This window comes from Aedes albopictus, chromosome 2, assembly GCF_035046485.1.
Source record: "Aedes albopictus strain Foshan chromosome 2, AalbF5, whole genome shotgun sequence".
NCBI lineage: Eukaryota > Metazoa > Arthropoda > Insecta > Diptera > Culicidae > Aedes > Aedes albopictus.
Window position 1 is genome coordinate 377,455,805 of NC_085137.1, and position 15,129 is coordinate 377,470,933.

The following is a 15,129-nucleotide window of genomic DNA, read 5'->3' on the forward strand; positions in this document are numbered from 1 at the left end:
TAAGCCAAGAAGAATTAAAATTGATTGAAAGATGACAAAGACATCAACAAATCACTTACGATAGTGACCCCAAACTTTTGGCCGATACAGCATTTTGAGGGGTGACCCCAAACTTTTGGTCGATGACATCAAGGATTAATTTACTTAATAACTTTTTTATAGATTTTTTAGCTTAGTTCTGTAAAAAGCAGTTGAAAGCTAATAGAAAATGGGTCATATTACCGCTCTCATCTTAAAATTTGGTCGACCCAACTTCCAGCGACACTGCCGTAAGTTTATATTCATTTTTTAGAAAATTTGGCAACTTTGGGTTAAGTTTACATACAAAATTTTCTAAAAAGTTTCTTTTAAATCATGTTCGAAGTTTCTTTGACTTATTATCTTTTGAATAAAACCTAGGGTTTTGAAATCGGATGCAAATTGGCGGAGATATGGGCCTAAAAAATGACATGTTTTTGAGGGGGTGACCCCAAACTTTTGAACGGGAGTGTTCATATCAATTTCACAAGAAGCTTGTTGAGAGTCAAGCGTTGAATTTCTCTAGGTTTTTTTACTGCAGTTTTCTTGATATAATCACATAAAAATGCAAAATTTTATCATGAATTTATTTACACATGTGAGTGGGTTAGAAGCAAAGGGGTGTAAGTGACCAAAAACCACTTTCGAGTAAATAAAGTTTAAAGCTTTTCATCATTTTTTTATCCCATTGAAAGAAGTTTCAAAATGGACCTAATTTTCTCCGGTTTATTGTATTTTTTCTAATCATCGTAAACATAATCTTAAAAAAGTTCCTGAAAACTAGAAATCTAAGGAATTATGCTCAAAATCGACAAAATGGTCACTTACACCCCATTGCCTCTGGGCCCCTCAAATATAATAAAATAGATTCACACATTTTCTATAAAAAAATCAACACTCAACTCAACTCAAAAAAATAACACTCAAACTCTGTCAGGAAGTTCTCAAATTTGTTCCCAAAATAACATAAGAAGAGACACTATGGGTCAATTTAATATTTGATGCAGGCTAGAAGCCTTTATTTGTAATTTCCTCTAGGAATGTAAATATAGTTAGAAACGAATCCAATAGAAACTTTTCTTGAAATTCCACTTAGAACTTAATCATGTATCAGGGTAAATTATAAGGCATTTCCTTCAAAATATCATCTTCTTACAAGTTCTGTCTAAAACTTCTGTCGGATATATATGACAGAATAGCCCAAGCTAACCTATTCCGGGAGAAGATGAGTACTTTATTTGAATTTTCTAATATGATTTAATTTTTCCAATTAACCTTACACAATCAAATGTCTTTGTAAAATATATTTAATTTCAAAACTAAGGATTATTAGTTGATCGAATTTGATGAAAAATGTTTTAGAAATCGTTCCATTAGTATTTTGTATCGGTTTAGGGGAATTTCGATTTTTTCCCGGGATCCCGGGATATCCCGGGATTTGGAAAATAAAAATCCCGAATCCCGGGATTTTTCTCAGTCCGGGAAACAAGACCCTCTAAAAATGAAGTTATGAACATTTGAATGAAAAATTATTTTGACCAACATATTACTGTACGGACAATTGTTTGATACACTGAAACAGCAGACGGAATCGCAAAGTTACCACGTTCTGGTTGATGAACGGCACTTCTACGATTTTATCAACGTCAGGATCTTTCGTGTTGACTACTTTGACCACTTACTACGCTGACTGATTCAATTATTAATAAAAAAAAGTTCATGATGTTGCAATCGAAACATACATGACGACCCAGGATGCTACACCACTGATGGTATCTAGACATATCATCCGTAAAAGAACCTTTTCGAGTGGAAAATCCGAAAGCTTTTCTCGGCCGAATAATAACCATAAATTAATTTTACCTACCCAACGAGCTTAACGAAGTTTCCTCTATGGCGGCCAAACTGCTATTGTGGATGGTAAGATGTCGAATATCGAGCGAGAGGAACACAAATCCCTGCAGTTTAGGCAGATTGTTATGTCGTAGCTTCAGATAGAAGATAATGGGATTCTTTCCTTTCAACGCGCTCATCGCCCTGGTAATGTGCTGCACGTCGGTCGCTTCGCACAGGATGTCCAGGCCATTCTTCTTCACCTGACACTGACACGGGCTGATTTCGCCCGCCTGAGGACATGTTTGCGGCGGATTGGATTGACCCGTGACCGGCGGCGTCAGGAGTTGTAGCACCACCAATACTAGGAAAACACTCCCCACCACTGTCGCTTGCAGTGCCGTCGCTAACCCTTGCCGGCATTGCTGGACTGGACAGCAGGACCGTCTTCTTCGTTGCCGACGGGTCGAGGTCTCTAGCGAAGCGACGCCAGTGGAGTTGACGACGGTGTCGGTGGTGGTCCTCGTTATCCTCGCTGTCCGGTGGACACTCCCTGACGGCATCTTCCCGTGGGAGCCGTCTAGCGCTGTTTCTTCTTCTTCTTTCGAGACGACACGTTGATTACGTCAACATCTGCAATGGAGAGATAAGAGGGGTGCTTGGGTTAGAAAAATCGATTTCGAAAGTATGCACCATAACAACATTGCAATGATGTAGCCCAACTCTTTGTTATTTTATGCATAGCCACAAAAACACGGAAGAACCGCATCAAAATTCAATTTGCATCCCGCAGAAAAATTTAATACCATTCTCATACCGCCACCACAAATAAAATATTCATTCTTTCAACATCATACATACTGCATCGCAGCATACCCTTTCACATTGTTAGCGATGCGAGGGTCCGCCACTCCATCCAATTTCGTTTCTATTCATAAACCAAATCCTTTTCTACATTTTGTTCCGCTCCGAACACTGATTCCTGTATTTCGGCTTCACTCTTCCCGAACGTACCTAACTAGCATAGTTCATAGAAAGTCACCACCCACCGCACCGATTCCGAGGTCACGGTTGCGAAAATCCGTTCACAGAGTGTGATCACAGCAATTGTGCTTTTCGACTGGGTATCTAGGAGTAAAGCGCCCAAAGTGAACCAAGAGTGTTGAGTAGAACTCAGCTACAGTGAGAGAACCATACACGAAGAACAACATTTCAGGCATTCCGGATCCTCTCTTTCCCCCTGTGGAACATTACCTGGGGGCGGAGTCAAAGTTGGTCAAACCGTTTGAGTAGTGTGTAGGGTGTGTAACGTAGATTTTAATTGAAAGATTAAATTTAGGGTAATTCGCTAATGTTGAATGTTGAACAGTTTCTGAAAATTTTATTTCAAATCTAACTTAAGTAATTTTCGCTCAACGTAAACGTATGTTGTAGAAGCGTATACATGTGTGTCACGATATTACTCCAATTAAGTAAGGTACCCCGGGGCAAGTGAGAATCGGGGGCAAGTGAGACCTATAGCTGGTATTTTTTCTATTATTTATTTTTAAGACTAACATTCTTCATGGAAAACATAGGTATCACATCTACGGATACTTTGAATACAAAAAATGTTATTGTTTCAACCATAAAGAGATCATATACGTTATTGTTGTTTATATGTAATTTTCAATTCACTAGGTGAGATTGACGTGCTCTACTACATTCGTCGTTTAAAAAAAGATTTGTCATTCTACAAATACTTTTTCGGTTTCAGGATAGTATTTGGAGTTCTTGCAAATGATTTCAAGCGAAAAAGCTGTATTTTGTTTTTATTTATTACCTTTAGTTTACTGCTCTCACTTGCCCCAGTGCATTTCGCTATCTGGGGTAAGTGGGACCTATGAGAATAAACAAACACAATTTTAAGGGTTCATCTCGCCTTGTCCAGCCTAAGATAAAATTAGCACGAAAGTCAACAAAAATTGACGTGTTAAGTAATCTACTGTTGAATTATAATTGATTACCTCTATTTAGATGATGAAATTCTTGTTAAAAATGGTTAAACCTTGGGTAAAACGAAAAAAAAAAACCAAAAGCATGTATTTTTTTTAGTTTTTCTCTAAATATCTTCCATTATTTTTTTCACTTTACGCTGCATAATGAATTCTTTTGAACATTCAGAAACCGTTCATAAAAAATAAAATAGAGAAATGACTTTTTCAAAATTCATGATTTAATAAACTCATTATTTAATGATCGTAAGATTATGTAAGGGAGAAGATATTACTGAAAATCTCGAAACCCTAGATTTACTTTTTGCAAGATTCATCAACTATATAATATAGAGACCAAGTTTCGAAATCTTTTGTCTCTTCACTTTACGGCGCTTTTTGTATAGAAAAAACAATTTATTTTGCATGAGCTGCTAGAGTTGATTCAAGTTTTTTTCCCCAGCGATTTTTTATGTGTTACGTAATTTATGCACGATACCTTAAACCTCTTCTTATTTTAATCTCTTAACATAGTCATTCATATAAGGGATTTATGATTTATGTTACCTTATTTGCTGCAACTTATATTAAGCCCTTTGAACAAAAACTCTGAATAGGTCCCACTTGCCCCGTGAAACGCAGTAAATGAAAATCTGCTACATTTTTCATTATATGCATAATATATGGAATGTAAAAATTTTGAAACAGTTTTAATGCACGTTAATAAGTACAAATATACCAACAACGTCTTTTGGGTTCATTGGAATTATTAAAAAAAATGTGTTCTGAAATTTTTGGCATGACAAAACCAAATTAGCATTTTTTTAGGTCCCACTTGCCCCGGGGTACCTTAACAGAATAATACATATTTCATGTCCAAAATATTGATAACAAATTTTGTACCGCTGATGACACGAAAACTGCACAACTCTTAGGATTAATTTTAAGAAATTGCTGTTAACAAATAAACTTTGCTGGCAAATCAACCACAAATATCAAAGTCACACCATAGTTACAAGAACTGGAAGGATGTCCTTAACAGCTTGGCATTGCTTAAAATCACATTGTCATTATAATTTATTTTGAAAAAAAAAATTCGTTACACACTATCATTATGCATCTAGGATCCAATTGTTAAACACTTGGATAACCTACGATGTTAGCATTACTATCACATTTTTTTTCCACTTTACCTAATCTTGCATGTCATGGGGTTTCGAGGGCGTTCCAGGGGTGTTCCAGGGGTACTGTAGAGGGCTTCAGCAAGGTTCCAGGGGTTTTCAATGGGTTTCAAATGCGTTTCAGAAGTGTTCCAGAGGTGGTCCCAGGAGTATTTCAGGGCCTTCCAGCGGAATACGGGAGCGATCCACGGATTTGCAAGGGATTTCAGGGTCGTTGCAGGGGTGTTGCAGGGTTGAGTGGGTCACATGGGTATCCAGTAGTGTTTCAGGGCCTTTCAAAGGCTTCTTTTCTTAAATAGTCAAATCTTTTCAGTCATTTTTTGCATCTAGTCATGTTTAACCTTCCTTTTGTATCACGTTGGCAGCAGATCGCTGACGTAGTGTACGGTTTGGGTCAACTAGAACTCCCTTCAAATGAGAAGCGATGAATTTTCACACAAATGACTAACTGGCCACAAAACACGAAAAACCCGGAAAATCCGCCAGAGTGAAAATTTATCGGGTGTCGAGTCAAAGTCGGGTAAAATTTTATCGAATATTGGACCACTGTTGAACCCACATCAGATAACTGTAGGGACTATGATGGATTTGGTGGCCAAAATAAAAACAGATCAATGACACTAGTTTACAAAATAAAACGAAAGCCGTGAGCTTCTGTCAACGACCAAAATTTTTGAAGCATAATTTAGCGCTGATTTCTAAACCGTGCTTCAAAAAAAAATAAAGTAGGACAGTTTTTGAGTTTAAGCTTAATATCGAGTTTTACAACTTTTTAATATATGGAATTTCATAAAATTCAATTATCTCGCGTTTTGTTCAACCAATTTTATATCATTTTCCATAAATTGAAAGCTGAATATAATACCATTCGATCATCTGAATGCAGGTTTTGCGTCAGGTTGATGAAATTCAAGATATTGACGAGTTTTGGGGACGATCTTCTTAAATTTTAGCAAAATTTCCAAAAATATATGAAGAAATGTATTTTTTCCACAAGAAAAAAACAATTTAAAAAATCTTTCTAATCGATTATTTGTCATATCATATGTAGGTGAGATACAGTAAAAAATTCAACTCAATCGGAGCATTAATTACGGAGAATGAGATGTATGAAGTGAGCGACTTTGCTTAAAAATAGAACAAAAATCAATTTCAAATCATCAACCTTGTATGGAAAGTCGAAAAAATTTCCGCTCTACTGTATTTTTTTCCTTCACGTTTTCGATCATCAGCTTACCGAGTTCCAGAATGCTGTAAACTAGTGTGATAGGTTTATGTCGGGTTATATGTCATCAATTACTAGCAAAGCTTGAATCGTTCAACAATTAGCGAGAACCATTAGGATGAGCTAGTTTAAGGAAGTGTTCAACATTTGGGTAACAGACTTTTGTATGTTCTATTTACTCTTAGAAAATGGAATTTAAGGGAATAGGTACATAATCAATGGGAAGTATAAGGAATAAGTGAATGACTACACTCCACTGGATATTCTTCAACTAAAGTGGAATTATGCACGGAAAAACAAACGAAAACAAAAATTCCAGTACTAATCGTTCAACAATTGTCGAATTACGAACATACTCTTATTAGTCCTACACATTAATATTCATTTTGTTTGAAATTGAATACGTCATTGATTTTTCGCCGTTTTTATCTTGGCTTATGGGAGTTTATGGGAATTCGTCCATAAAAAAAAACACAAGAAACAAAACAAGTAGGGGTCGAGAACTTTTTTGAGCAGGGTGAAAATGGGAGCACATTGCATTAAAATAAAAACGAGTGATCTATTGAGCCTTGAAATAAATAGAGTCAGTAACTAAATCAAACCGTCAGAGTATCGATGGAATTATAGGCGTAACCGCGAGCATACCAAAATTCAATTGAGTAAAAAAAGGATTTCGCGTGCATCTTATAATGACTACAAATAAGGAATATTTTCCTGTATCAACCTTCAATGTTAAATTTTTACAATACAATCTATTCTATAACTTACTCCCCTTCACTAGCAGTGAGAAAGAGCCAGTCGGTAGTAGCAAACAAAGCTGGATTGGTAGAGACTTTCTCGGTAAACATAGTAGCACCATAAACAATGGGGCGGGCTCAACTTTCAACCGAAATGAAATTTTTGTTGTCGCAGAAGCTCAACGGTATAAACAAAAGATTGAATCTCTTCTAAGCTTTGCTTATATTGGACGATGCTTTATGCTAATCAGCTGGGTATTATTATTTACGTTAATGAAACCCTATTGAAATTGAATATGTTGTCATTATCATACTATGACGAGATAGTTATAGGAGTAAACTCAGCTTTTACAGGGTGTGGCAGGAAAAAAAATGCGACAATTTAAGGCCACTACTACAGGGATTTATTTGTGATTCAAACTTAAAACAACGTAAACCGAGCGAATGAATATCAATTTAGTGCGCCAAATGGTCATAATATTAAATGGCTTTTAAGGTAGGAATTTTTAATTCATTTGAGTAAAAATCTTCAATATCCTAATTATAAAATAAATAGATTTACATTCTAGGTAAAATAAACACATTTATCGATAATGTCTTAGAGAAAATAAAATATGTTTTTTTTTTAATAGGGGAACTTACGTTTTTTCGTCAGTTTTGTTCTCTTCGTCATGGGGGCTTTTTTTAAACCCTCAAATCCTTCTCAAGCATACTGAGTTATATGCCTAAATTTCAGGGTATTTGGTTCACTAAAAAACTCATGATGAAGATAACAACCAGTTAGTAATACCCTTAGTCGCAATATGCAATTTTGGATTAAATTTGAGTTTTAACCTTAATCTGAAAATCTGAAAAACAAAATCATATCCCAGGTAATCGCCAAGCATTTGAATAAGCCGTATTTCTGTTCTATAGTTGCATTCAATACGCTTACTGCCGTATTGTATCAGTTTGACTGCTTAACTGTCATATATCAGCAATTGAAATGCAACTTAAAATCTGATAGCAGTTTTGTAGCATTTCAAATGCACGGTATGTTTTGGTTAACACTGTTTTGGTTAACTGCTACTATATTTCCATAAAACTGCTTAGTGAAATGAGTGATGCCAAACCCACAAGACATTTCCACTTTCTAATTTACGTGCCTCGGCTGCAGAAGCCATTATCGTTCACATGTCCTATCAAATCATTTGTAGCAACGAATGAAAAAAAAAAAAACAATGGAAAAAGATGCTTTGGCAAATACATTCCATGGTCAGTTTCCATTGTTCGATTTAATTTATCAGCACATGCCGAATCCATTGCGTAACGAAGCAACTGCCGGTGTAATGTTCAAGCCTAAAATACACCAAAAATCCAACGCACATAATCTAACCATCTATAGCTTACCCTGTAACGCGACTCAGCGCCATCGTTAACCCGAGGGTCGAGGGATCAAATCCGTCGAAATCAGTAAAAACAACAGCATATAGTGCTGAATTAATGCCATTTTAGTTGCTTATTGGTTACCTGGGTACATTGAACCATTCACACATAGAAAGTTTCTCCTTTAGAAGCTATTGTCTATAAAAAAAAAAGTTAGCGGCTTAAATGCAAGTAATTTCAGTAACAGCGCTAATAGGCAATAAACGTATTTTGTTGCAACCATTTTTCGATAGTATAGTTATGACATTTACCTTAAATATTCGAAAACTGGTCTAGCCGCATAAGTTTTGCATTTACCATATTCTCAGGATCAGCTATTAAAATGAGCTATAGGTGATTGAATTTAGGACGAAATGACATTTTCAGCACTGATTATAACTCTACTGCTCGAAAAACAATGTGCCACTAAGCTATTATATCAAAGTAATTTTCACAAAAAAAATCAAGTGGAATTCTTCCGAAAAAAAAAACAAAAACGTTAAATTTGTTACAAGAAACTGTAGTACAACGCGATCGTTCGCAAATAAAACATCAAGCAATCACAACTTTAACATGAACGCACCATTGGCTGTTGAGTAAAAATATCACATATGGTCGTAGCACGAAATCAGAAATCAGTTTAAACGGAGGGAGTTCACCTAAATCCAAAAATTTCAAATCAATGAAAACCTTACTAGAAAAAAAAAACAACCGCAACGCGAGCATAAGATATTGGGAGGAAGTTCAAGGGTTTCAAATGCATAACATATCATCAATATTCATTTAAGGTATTTCTTGGCAATTCTCTTTAAGGATTCTTCTAAGCTCGAAAGTTTGAAAGAAATACTAGAATTCATTCATGAATGAAAAAAAAGACACGGAAACCGTTCTCAGTTAAAAAGGTTTACAGACTGAACGAAACACTAGACAAAGAACACACGGAGTTTGCATCAGTAGATACGCAGAAGTAACCATTCTTACGAAAATTATCATCGCTCGGAGCGAAAATTGAACCCTCACCCTATAGCATGGCATGATTAGAAGTTTCCCAAATAACAATTCAGAACCACTAATAAGCATGCCATTTTAACAAGTGTTCTATAAAAGCGCCGACAGTTGAACAAGAGTATGTCTTGAAGCGAAAACAGCACTTTTGTTCATCAAATTTTTGTTAATTGAACAACTAATAGAACATTCACATATGTAAACATGGTTGTTGATTAGAAGCCTAATAAGAGCATCTGCGGCTACATATTATTTGACATCAAACAAGAGCCTTACAACATCTCTAAATCATTAAATCACTTTTCAAACAATATCACGACTCACCTTTCACACTACACTGACCAACGGCAGCAAAACTACTGAGCTTGAAAATGGCAGCTGGCTCCTCTAATTAGCAGCGTCGAGAAGTTTTCCCTCTGATGGTTTCTTCATCGTGACACGGCATCAACCTATCAATTTCGACCGGGTTCAGGATCCTCTTTTTTTTTCAAAAGATTCACAAGGAGATAACATATTTTTCTTCCGTACACGAAATTGAAGTTCCGAACACAAAGAACGACTAACTTTATTGGGTGTAGGGGTCGAAGTACCGACCACTTTTGACGAGTACCGGTATTTCGGTACTAGCGCATCCAGTACCGGTAGTACCGGTAAAATACCGATACTGGTAGATATTCGCTACAGCCCCAAAACCCTAAAGGCAATGATAGCGGAATTGTAATGGAAGAGGAACCGATTCAAGCTGAGTAATCCAAGCAACAATCTGAGAACCAGTTTGCCTTCAAAAGGCTTTGAGAATATCCAGCCAACAAGCATGCGTTTATCCATACTGGCTGTACCGGATTCGTTCCTCTTCCGTTTTGCTATCTTGGCATTTGCACCTTAATATTAAAGATATGTAGCTTCAATTCAGTTTATTTTAATTAATTTAATTGAGTTATATTAAATTATATAGATTCAGTTCACATTCTTCTAATAGAAACTTGCCATGTCCCCTCAGCCTAATTAGAAGGAATCTAAGGATCTACTTTGCATCAAAATTTGAAGCTTGAGATTTAACATGTTCAACAGAACAATTATACATTTAATACGCATTTACTGTAGTTATCTGAGAAATATGGCAAAAGATTGTAAAATCTAATTGTATAGTATGTTTTTAAATTTATAAAATATATTTTGTTAAATTTTCCCGATAAGGGACAAGTACAAACATGTTTTACTACCAGTTTGGAATATTCAAACATTAGTTAATTTATTACCAATGTCTTATATTCAGTATTTAAGTATTGATTTTCCAGTACCGAAAGTACCGGTACTAGGGGTTGCTCAGTACCGGTATTTTCGGTACCGAAAATCGGCCGGTAGTACCGGTATTTCGGTACCGGTACTACCGGTACTACATCCCTAATTGGGTGTGAGATATGAAAATATGTTTGAAAAGTCACAAAACTTGCAAAACAACACCGCACCGTAGCTAAGTGACCATACAGCTACTATTAAGCTACAGTAGCGCTGCTGATGATCAAAGCTTGCTTAAAACTTTATTTACACGAATAAACTTTGCGGACATGATTAATCAAACATTGATCAGCTTCAGTGTTGATGTAAACAATTAGTCGAATAACAAAACTTAAGCGATGTTTAAGCAACGCATGAACGGCAGCGCATTCGGATCAATGTTTAAATACTGTTTCAAATCTTCCAATCCATGTAGTCCTGATTGGAGAAGAGCAGATGCAGACGGCAGTGAAGTAGTAGGTCCCGAGTTTGAGTCTTGTCATCGATGTGAGTTCTATCGAAAAATGTGATTGAAATGTGTTAATATGTATAGGTAAATATGGCCATAATTAGTAGAGTGGGTCAACGTTGAAAATTCATCCAAAATTCTTTTAGTAAATATATTTTAGAATCATTTAAGATTTTTCCTAAGAAATTCTTAATATACTACTGAAAATTTTACTTGATTTATTTTGAAAGAAATCGCTAGATCCATTTCTGAAGAAAGTTTGCCAATTATTGGTTTTATTTTTAAACAACTACTGAAAATGTTCGTGAATAAAATCTGGAATCTTAATGCAAATCCTAGCAAAGCAGTGTCTACGTATTAGCATACTGTTATGAATAAATCGACAATTATTGAATAAGAGATTTTCTTGTCATTTATGATGGAATGCACGAAAATTGTCCAGAGACCGAGATATAAAAAATATTTCTGCTATTAAATTTAATTATCAAAATTTCGGCCCGTCATACCAGAAACGACATTAAAACACCCTAAACAGCATTGCCTGCTTGAATGGCTTCTCGTTTTCCGGCATAGCGAGCATGTGAGGCCCTAGGTACGCTAAGAATACATTAACTACCATCTACTACCATTACCCTTTTGCTTGTTGACATTCAGAACAGAAACATTTCTACAATCATGCTAAAAAGGTAATATCACAAGCATTCAGATTGAATGCGTGCCACACTAGACCGTCACACAATACTTCATGGAACATAAATCTCAACATATCATCAGCACACGAATGGAATGAAAAGCTACCAAAATGTTACGATTCTTATAAATCCAGTCGTTTCCACTCATGTCTCCAGCTGTCAACCGACCAAGTTGACATTCGTCTAACGTCTAACGAGAATGAAATCCCATCACTTGTCACATTGGCCGTATTCTTCGTCGTCGTCGTCGTCGTCGTCGCCGAAAGCTCTATGTCAGGCTCATTACGTGCGTATTTCCACCACCAACTCGACAATCGGATTTAGAGGTAAAGCCAGACAGCTGAAAGGAACGCAGCACGCGTTTGCTTGCGGTGGTGGTGGTGGGTGAAGCTTTTGCCTTTGAGTTAGAGTCTGATCCTAGTTGACAAACAGGAGACAAAATGGGATTAGATAGGGCTCTCTATTTGCGTGTTCGTTATTCTTTCATCCGGGCCATTCTTCCGGTCTAGCGGTTTTCTCGGTATATGAATCGTGCGCTCCACATGAATCAGATGGCTGTCCTTATTTGATTTTTTTTATGTTTATGTGATGCAATGATATTTCTCTGGAATGAATAATTCATATAGTGGTGATCTGTAGGAACAGATTCATCTTGGCTTAATCCGATTTCCTATTCTGAAGGAATGACTATCATGCCTTCCAGCAAATACTTCCTCAACATTTACATTTTTTCTTTCTTTTCATAATACTGCATTCAAAATGAGAAAAACACTGCATTGGGCTCTATTTTGCACTTCTCTATAGTATTATCAATTGCTTTTTCTAGCGGAGCGGACCTGGTGTGATGGTTAGAACACGTGACTATCACGCCGAGGACCTGGGATCGAATCCCACTCCCGAAAAACTCACAAATTGTGAGTTCTTCCTTCGGAAGGGAAGTAAAGCGTGGGTCCCGAGATGAACTAGCCTGAGACTAAAAATCTCGTTAACACAGATAAAAAAAATTCTTAATACAATTACTTTTCTGTCTATGGATTCATGTGACATGCAGAGCAGAACAAAGTTAACCATACTCATAGTAGTTGCTACTCCGTGATTGACCAGAACAATCGAAGTTGCACAGAGATCCAATGAATGGTGCTTGGGACAAGCTACACACTTTCAATGTGCACAATTTGAAAGTTCAATATTTTAAAGCCAATAACGGCGCCGTATTTTAACTTAAATGCTAATTCTACACTGCCTTTGGAAGGTGATATGATCCACTAGTTATATGAAAATACACGACACGGTCTTAATTCCGATTATGATTTGTTTGGTTGCGATGGTAAGGCTAATGCACATACGTCAACGATCGTTCTATATTAAACGCGTCACCACATTAATTATTTACACAACCGATATGATTTCGCATTCAATATTCGCGTCCCCATCTCCCTACCGGGAAAACCGACCGACTCACGGAAATAGTCGCGCGTTTTCCACAGTATTGAACTAAGAGTATACGGAAAATAAACTTTCAAGCTTATATAGCTATTTCGAAATATGTATTTTACTAAGAGTAGTCCCATGTGTTACATTTTTATCGCTTCAATATTAGGCCTGCACCAGAGCTACAAGATTAGTTTGCAGATATAACAGACTCCAGGAGTCCTCATGAAAACGCATTGGCGAAATTACCCCAACTTCTTCTAGTATGTAAAGAAAAAAAACTTGGAATGATCTCACCCAGTTCCATGTCGTCGGATGACCACAACCACTCCTTAACTCCTTCGATTTTCTGCAATACTGTTTGCTACTGTTTTTATCACTTCACGAAGAAAGACAATGAGCACCTACCCCAAACACGTGTCACTTTTCACTTTTCCCTTCAAACAATGCAACGCGACCGAGGTTCTCATCGCATCTGCCACAAATACGCGTCTTTTTTTTCGTATTTTCCACCGATCAATGCAACCCGATTGAGATCCCCATCGCAACTGCCCCAAACACGCGTCAGTTTTTACTTTTTCCTACGAACAATCTCAATGGATGTCAAGTGACAAGCACAATAAAACTATATTTCCAAAAAAGTGGTGTTACCAGTTTATTTTTTTGTTACATGTTCGATTTTAGCTTGTGAATATTTTACTAATTTTAATGTGCATTTATAGGGTTCTTTTATTACTCAGGAGAAATATAGCCCTAGGAACCGGAGTGGTTGCATACATTAAGGTCATTTCTGGCGACAAATGACAGCAAGACAGGCAAACCGCTCCCTAGCAGAGACATCAAAATGTAGCCGTCTTGCATTAAAACCCACATCGGGATGGCCAATTAGGATTAGTTTTCCTAGACACAAATAAGCTATGAAAACAGAATAAATACTGTTAACAAAAATGGAATCAGCCAAACAAAACACTGTTCCAGGATTGACTGATGGACCAAAACCAATCATTGAAACCTCGTCATCCTGTGATCGTAAATTGTTATTCCTTTGAGGATAACTGGCCACTTTTGTGTTTTGTGTTATAAATGTGAATTCGTGTAGATATATTTTAATGTGCATTTAAAATGTTCTATTTATTTTTTGTAATGAAAAATAAAATACAGCATTTATAAAGTTCCATCATTGTTTGTCCGTCATTTGGCACCCAACGCGGGCCATTGATTATTATATATTTTTTTTTATTTGTAATAGTGGGCAGAAACATCTTAAGTTATTCAAATCAGGCTATATAGTCGTGCACATTGTTCGTTTTTTTTTTAATTCTATCTGCAGAATCCAATTAATAAAATAAAGAAACATGTGCTATTGGATACATACATACATGGCACAATTTTCCCAAATGGAGGAGAACGTGCCTCTGGAGCCGACCTACTGATACATACATACATACATTTATTTGTTCAACATCATTAAGACAAGACATAATCAACAATAGTACGCCACAATACTCGGTTTGTGGCTGCCGCTCTCCATCCTCGGTCGCGCCCAATGCTCGCCAAGTCACGCTCCACCTGGCCCGCCCATCGTGCTCTTTGCGCTCCACGCCTTCTTGTACCAACCGGATCCGTTGCAAACACCAGCTTTGCAGGGTTGTTGTCCGGCATTCTTGCAACATGCCCTGCCCACAGTATCCTTCCGGCTTTGACCACCTTCTGGATGCTGGGTTCGCCGTAAAGTGCAGCGAGCTCGTGGTTCATTCTTCTCCGCCACACACCGTTCTCCTGCACACCGCCGAAGATCGTCCTTAGCACGCGTCGCTCGAAAACTCCGAGTGCTTGTAGGTCCTCCTCGAGCATGGTCCATGTCTCGTGCCCGTAGATGATCA

The 15,129-nt window shown here is 37.0% G+C and overlaps 1 protein-coding gene across 3 annotated transcripts in view; it reads right to left on the reverse strand.

Annotated features, from left to right (window-relative positions):
* The window catches only part of LOC109422878 (slit homolog 1 protein), a 123,824-nt gene that overhangs the window by 34,666 nt on the left and 74,029 nt on the right, over positions 1-15,129 (reverse strand). For all 3 annotated transcript variants that reach the window (XM_029878265.2, XM_062853016.1, XM_062853017.1), the window contains one exon: positions 1,886-2,484. In XM_029878265.2, coding sequence (XP_029734125.1) covers positions 1,886-2,414 — 529 coding nt within the window. In that variant the 5' untranslated portion in view covers positions 2,415-2,484. The remainder of the gene's footprint in view (positions 1-1,885; positions 2,485-15,129) is intronic.